Below are 7610 nucleotides of genomic sequence, written 5' to 3'. Positions count from 1 at the left end.
GGGAGAGGAGCGTCGCTCCTTCACCCTGACGTTCCTCGTTCCTTCCCTGGGGAGGAGGGGGGGAGCGGCGATTTATGTTTTCGCATCCACCTGAATAATGTGCAGTTGCGCCACTGGTTGTAGGTTAGATTCCAGCTTCCTCCTGCCATGTGTCAATGTGCCCTTTGGCAAGGCACTTAACCCCAAATTGCCTACCGAGCTGCTTATCGGTGAATAAATGTGTGAGCTTTTGTGAGTGCGAACGGGTGAATGTGACTCTAGTGTAAAGTGCTTTGAGTGGTCAAAAATGTTCGGATAAAGCGCTATATAAGTTCAGTCCATTTACCATTAGACTGCAATAACATAATTTATTATGGTATCATTAACAGACAAAATACAAATTAAGGCTATTAACATGAATATTATTACCACTAGAAGTGATATTCATGATTACAGCTGCACAAGCAAGAGATAAGTGTGAGATGTCTCAAAATCCCTAAAAGCCCAAGGAGGTGAGGTAGTGGTCAGGTGTTATTTCACTTTAACAAAGCATTTTTCCCATGTTATAAGTCAAATAATCTGCCAATGGAACAGGCACTTTTTTATATCAATATTAAGGAATTATGGACTTAAAACAAGTTCATATTTCTTGTTTAAAAGTTACATACAGCTAATTTTGTCTTATTTCAAGTGTAAACTCATTGACCGTTACAAATTACAAATAAGATGACAGTGACAAATTAAAGTAATGAAGCTTCAAAGGAGTGGGTAAAAGTATAAACTTATTTTAAACCCATCTGTTTTAAATTTTCAGATTTTCTATTTCCATGCTTTGTTGGCCACTGTTAACAGTGGATTAGGCAAACCTTATCACGCATACATGATGGCAAAGTAAACCTACAGGTGTGATGTGCAGCTCTGCGGCCAAGCGGATACATGCAATTAGCACTACACAAAAAAAAAAAAAAATTAGTATTAAGGTGTCTTTGCTATATATTTTATATCTACAATCAGTTTTACATACAACCATTTTACATAGTCTTGACTACTGTGGTAAATGTGAAATAATGAAACTCAGATTTCAGGGATGAACTTACTGTGTGTGGGCAACCCGAGAGAGGCTGCTGATGTTAATTTAGGCAGATCTAATTTGAAATAGCCATTTTCTTTAGTATCATTGCACACTAACACAGGAAGTGATCCTGCAGCGAAGAAAAAAAACATAAATTCTTAATAAGATGTTTTCTATTTAATCTATGTAGAAATAGTCATTACTAGTAACAGTTGAATTGTAGCTATCTGAAATAAGTTTCTCCATGTAAGAATTCAATGTAATTTATCTACAATGGTTATTCCAGATAATGTATGTGTATACACACAATACATGTGTATTGTATACACAATGTAATGTCATTTGTTCTAAGGAGAATTACTTTAAGAAAGTTGTAAAATAATCATATTACAGATAACTTTTTTTTTACTGGGAATAACTGATGAGATATCTGGAATACAAATCCAGTCTATTAAATGATGAAACGGCTTGCCACAACAGGCTTACATACTTCAGAGAAACACAGGTATAGGCGATTTCAGGGGCCACCCCTGAAATCTGATTGGCCACTCCTTTAACCGCCCTGGATCTGATAGGTTCTCAGGTCCATTTTGTTATGCTGACGAGGACAACACACCAATCAAAGATGAGGCTCGCTTCAGTTGGATCAGGTATTGTTTACAAGTAGCCAGAGAGATAGTGAATAAGAAAACTGACTTCTGGTCAGTTATACGTCTGTTTTGGGCATTATAGTCTGAAACACAGTGCGTGGCGCATCCCGGTTTTAACAGTTATCTGGTGATTGATTGGTTAATAGATTTATTAGTTGTACCTCTTCCCCATCAATGTTTGAAAATGTTATCCACTTCACCCAGTGAATGTTATCTACTTGGCCCACGTAACCAACTAGCCTGCTGGAAATGTACCATGCATACAATTCTTTGTTCCTTTATTCCTGTACAGCCTAGTTGGAGCTCAGACCTAAATATTAGACATTCCCATTTGCTGATTTAATCCTACAGCAGCTACAATGCAAAATCACATAGACTTATAGCTGTAACTGAAAAATACGGACATTTTTCTGATTTGTTTTTGTAAGACATTTTTAAACCATATACTTTCCTTTCCCGTCAGCATGAATCCACCGGTCTGTAGCATTCAGTCTTGTTCACATCTCTGTCAGCTAGTGTTTCTACTTTAAATGAAAAACTGCAAAAAAAAAAAAATATTTCTTGATTCACCATTTATTAAATCCACATTTTTTTTTAAACATACAGACATGTTTAGTCAGTCATTTTGGAATCTAGCTGAAGCTCAGTCTAAAGACAGTCGAGACATACCGAATTAAACAGGACCATGGGTCGTTACATAAACGGTGGAACAAAAGTTATTGTTGAAATGGGACAGCGGACATTATGGTTACATGAAATTCAAGAGGGAAACCTCTCCAATGTGTTTAGAGGGTAACAGCTTCTACTGGAGGCTCTGTACAGTGTGGTCGTGTGTGGATTGGTCAGCAGGATTTCGGTGTCTATCTCAGCTCTTCAAGTTTGGACTTTAGTGTCGCCAGGTTGGCTCCAGAGAACTCGAACACCTGAAACGCAGAAAACAAGAGTTACCACGCATAATCGCGACATATCCCATCTCCCACAGCTCCGCATTTCGTGATTTCGTGTCATTTAACGTATCAAATTGATCTGAAGCCTGGATGACGGTGCTTTTCTGGTTCCAGTTCTTTTGTTCAGTAAAGAACCGGTTTGCTTTTCCACCACCTGAGAGCCAAACCATTAGAGCTCATTCATCTATTGTCTGAGCCTCTCGGCGTTTTATTCTGTGGTTTTTATTAAGTGCAGCGCATGGAGACAACTTAACCACAACTGTGTCTTCAGCACAAAAAAACAAAACAAAAAAAATCTAAAATTTTACCTAAATATGTTTTATTGAATCCATTGATATACATGTACAGTGTGGCTGAGGAAGGAGGAATAGATCAGATGCTGACAAGTCAATGTTTTCCAAGTTTCAGGTCACAATTCAAACGGTGAGTCTGAGTCTTATTTTGTGTCTGAATCTGAAGCCATATGCAACACATTTCTCAGTCAGACTGTTAAAAGATTAAATTTTCCCACAAAAAAAAAAAAATTCACACTAATAAAAGACTCAGGGTCACACCTGCAGAGTGACTGCTGACCACCAGCTGGTTTAATAAACTAAAAACGTGAAACTCTGGTGGTAACTTTGATGAAGGCGACATTTTGAACAAACACGCCACTAGGTGGCGTCAAAAAGCTAATGTTCCGTTCCGTTCCACTTCCTCCATAAAATAAAATGAGATGCAATTTAAAGTAAGTCTAGTTCAACCCCTGAGTGAATATGATTCATACTCTTTGTGGGGGTTTGGAACATGTATCTGAGAATTTAAAAACTGCAATTAAAATTGTTGAACTGAATTATTTTTACATTAATTACAGACACCTTAAAATTGTTTCAATAGTAAATCTGTACTCTGTGTAGGAAGAAAAAAATAGTATAAATCTCATCCTTGTGACCATGATTCTGTAGTCTCATTTTAAAGAGCGGGACATAATATCACACTTCAATCCGAGAGTTTGAGCTCTACAGAAACCCCAACCGTCATTGTTTTTACACCAGTCATTGTGGACATGCATGTAGAAAGCTGTTGCACCATAGTTCCCCAAAATTGTCAGATGAAATGGACTGAACAAAACCAGAGCAGTTCCCCCAACCAACCCACAGCAAGAATCTCCTCTTAAACAGAACTTGTCAAATATGCAAGAATCACGCAGAGCAAATATTCTCACAAAAACGTGTTCGTAACTTTTCAGGATCCTGATCTCTGAAATAATAGACGACTCTAGTGTTCCTCCAAAAAGGGAGGAGGACACTTTTTTTTTTTTTAGAAAAGAAACATTTTACAAATGAGTGTTTGGACTCACCTTCGTGCCATTCTTGTAGAAGTGGAATGTAGGCATGCATGAAATTTTGCAATGACTGCTCACATCCTGACAAAACAAGAAAATATACATTTTATGGGGTTACCACAAGTGCTTAAAAAAAGAAAAAAAGAAAATCAGGGCTGCTGATTATTGAAGGCATTTTTCCTGCATGCCATTTTATGATAACCTGAATCTTTTTTTAACTAATTTGTTTGTTTAAAATTAAATGCCAATTCCAACTATTAGTTTCATAAAGGGCTTTGGATGATGCGATACTAAAATCAACAATGATTAAGAGATAAAAAGGAGACTTACTTCAGCCTCATCTACGTCCACTTTCAAGAAAACCACCTCCTTGTTTTCAGGCAGCTCCGACAGTTTCTGGAAGAGAACCAGTTGAATATATTTTTTTTTAAAAAGTACAAAAAGGATTTTTTTTTTTTAAAGTAAAAGTATTTTGGTATCCAACACAAGTTATTAAATAAATGTTTTTCCATGAAAAGGTATCAACTTTAGTCAAAGTTGATACCTTCGACTATAGTATCATGTATCCCTGTGTAGCACTTCCCTTCAAGGTGGGGAAAGCAAACAAAAGGTTGCCAAAGCAACAAGCTTCCTCTCCAAACAGATGCCACACCCTTCAGGGCCACCGTTAGTAGAGTTTCACTTTACAATAGCCACCCTTATTTTGAGCCAAATTGAGCTTCTTAATAATACTGCACACAAATTTTGCATTCAGACTCAAAACACTTACAACAAACTCTGGGCCAATTTGTTTGCAGGGACCGCACCACGTAGCTGTGAAGTCCACCACCACCAGCTTGTTTCCAGCCTCCTTCAGGATGGACTCGAAGTCTGCCTGTGAAACACATCAACACACATAACATTTATAAACTGTTAACACTCTTGGGTTTCTGCAGCATTGTGTTGCGTCTTATTTTTGGCATGGCCTTGCCTGTGCGGATGCCAAGGGTATAAAATTTGGCAAGGCGAAACAGTTTGGGGAGAATATTAATTTTTCATGATTGTTTTCCCCCCTTTAAGCCTTTCACCCGTTTTTAAAAGTAGAGATCAACATTTCTTCAACATCTTTTGTCACGGGGTTCAGGCCCCACGATTCAAAATATCCATCCATCCACTGAAAATAATAACTGCAGTCATTTTCGGGCCGTTGTGTTTGGATACTGTACTAAACAGATCAATGAGTCACAAGGCTGCTACTATCTCACCATATCGGACAGCTGCATTTTTTTATTGAGCTGTTTAAGTATCATCAGCGTCTCCACCCTTCGTCCTGGGCCTGCTGTGAATGGCGGCGTAGCCTAACGCTGGATTGGTCCACAAGCGCCCAACTTTGAGCTTTGTCTGTTCCTCAACTTTATTTACTTTTTGTGCACAAATGATTCTAGCAAGTAAACCAGACGGGCACACAGTCCAAGCAATACCTTTGAACACATGTTGACAGCGGCGGTGTACCAGACAGGGCTAAAACGGCACGGAATTGGCTTCTCATTTGGCAGCCAAGTAAAGGACTTAATTCTGCTTATTTTAGCCTCCAAATTCCCATATACCATGTCCGCTTATGCAAGCAAAAGCTTCACAACTCAACTCTATAGCCGTCTCTACTATAGCAGAGTCTAGTTTAAACGTATATATTTACATTAAGAATACAAGACTAACCTAGACGATTTAGTTCGATGTCTAAGTGGATTTAATTAAAAAGAAAAAACGCACGCAATGTTTAAAATAAATAAAAAACACGAGATAGCCCTTTTGCTAACCACAGGATTCAAGCGCTACGAATCGAAAGCCAACTTCATAGTAGCGGCGTGTGCCACATCATGGTAAAAGTCCAGCAGCCGATGACCCAGTAAGCCTCGTGTAACCTGCTGGGACCACGGTGACGGCGGGTTTAAGAGTTTATAAGCTATTAACAGCTACACATCTTGTGTATAAACGTAGCTACATGAACTCCAAACAGACAGGCCCGGATAAGGGATCAAGCATCACGATAACTCGAGAGCTGCAAAAGAGGCGCGAGGGCAGAAGCATGGTTGCGTTTCTATCCTACCTAACCCCAAAGTAATAATGGCAAACATGATGGAAATTAAAGCTGTAAAATCGAGACGCTGCGCGACAAAATAAGTACTTACTAAATCCTTCACTTCCCGGACCATGATAACTGCCTTTTGATGTGTGCCTCAATGGAAAAAGATAGCCTCAGGGCTTGGAAAATACCTTCGTTTCAGTGAACGTCCCCACGTCTTTTAAAGCCTCGGACAAGCTAGTCTAAACAGTAGCGGAAGTCAGGTTAGCAGTTAGCAAAATAAAAGTCTTTAGTCCAATAACCGATGCAAAATACAGTTTTCCGCTAAAATGAAGCTAAATTGAAACTTTGTAATATAATGAATTGTATTTTTATTTTATGTTGTTTTCCATCTATGTTTTTTTTATTGTAAATTAAATCATCGTACGATTACTTTCATTCTGAAAACTATTATCAATGGTGTAGTGAAGATGAATGTATCCTTGAATTCAGTTTTATATACTTGGAGACGTAAGAAGGAGCCGCGCCAGTACTAAGACTGCTCCTATCTAGTTCACCGGCGCAAGGCCCAGCCAGAAGTGATGAGTTTGTATCTAAATAGTGAGGTGGTGTCGACCACAAAAGGAAACGAATGCCACCTCATGGTATAACGCTATAGGCCACAGAGAATTTAAAAAAAAAAAAAAAAACTTGGCTAAAACTCTCCTTTTCTTTTTCTTCTTTTTTTACATTCGATTGGCTGACTTTACTAATTAAATTGTATTTATTTATTAGCAGCTCTTCGTTATCGTGTACATTACTGACGTTTCTCGTACAGCTGGAACTTGAGTAGTTTTGCATGTGAAACGGATTGTGTCGAGTCCAATTTCCGCCCACTCCGCGCGCTTCTTCGTGTACCGGCAAAATGATGCGAACCCAGTGGTACAAGTCATAATGACTTGACAAATTGTTGGTTTACCGTAAATGATTTACTCAGCGCAGTTCGGTTTTGTGGTAAGTCGTCCATGGTTACGCCGCAAAATGACGACGTGTACGTGCCCCTGCGCCGTTACTCTTCATAATCTCTCGTATCCTAGATCTAAAAACAAACGACGGGGTTGCACAAAAAATACAATCTAAAGCAGAGAGAAGCATATTTTCAGCAAGGCCGAGCTCAGTTGCCTTTGCACTTATTTGGATCGATTTCAGGAATAAATTAATTTTACTTTATTTATGTAGCACCTTATTACAACAGAATGGCACTTTATTTAAAGAAAACTTAAAAGTAAATTCATTATGCCTTTAAAGTGTAAGAAAAACCTATGATGCTTTATTCCTCTTGGCAGGCTCTCTGACCAGTTTTCTACCAGTACTTTCATTATTTTTGGAGGAACTTCCAGTTCTTGGTGTCATTTCTTGTTGCTACATCTTCTTCACTGTGATCCATGGTACATGTATTTTTTTTTTTTAATGTTCTTTAGTACTTTTTTCCTAACTGATGTCTTCTGTCCGGCTTTGGAGTCTCTCAGGGATCATGACTTTAAGCACGAGATGTGACTGGGAAAAGGTCAAGACGACCTTGACAAAACATTAACAC

At 38.5% G+C, this 7610-nt stretch overlaps 1 protein-coding gene across 1 annotated transcript; it reads right to left on the bottom strand.

The window, feature by feature from the left end:
* Positions 1-2261: 2261 nt before the first annotated feature.
* Positions 2262-6286, bottom strand: txnb (thioredoxin b). Its single transcript, XM_015027951.1, has 5 exons — positions 6141-6286; positions 4742-4846; positions 4303-4368; positions 3988-4053; positions 2262-2624 (listed from the first exon to the last, which is right to left on the bottom strand). The coding sequence occupies exons 1-5, from the start codon at positions 6162-6164 to the stop codon at positions 2562-2564; spliced, it is 324 nt and encodes a 107-aa protein (XP_014883437.1). The 5' UTR covers positions 6165-6286; the 3' UTR covers positions 2262-2561.
* Between the last annotated feature and the right edge of the window lie 1324 nt (positions 6287-7610).

This window comes from Poecilia latipinna, unplaced genomic scaffold (genome assembly GCF_001443285.1).
Source record: "Poecilia latipinna isolate Pla-1442-1.1 unplaced genomic scaffold, P_latipinna-1.0 Scaffold111, whole genome shotgun sequence".
NCBI lineage: Eukaryota > Metazoa > Chordata > Actinopteri > Cyprinodontiformes > Poeciliidae > Poecilia > Poecilia latipinna.
Note: the sequence above shows the minus strand (reverse complement) of the source record. Positions and strands in the feature narration are given on the sequence as shown.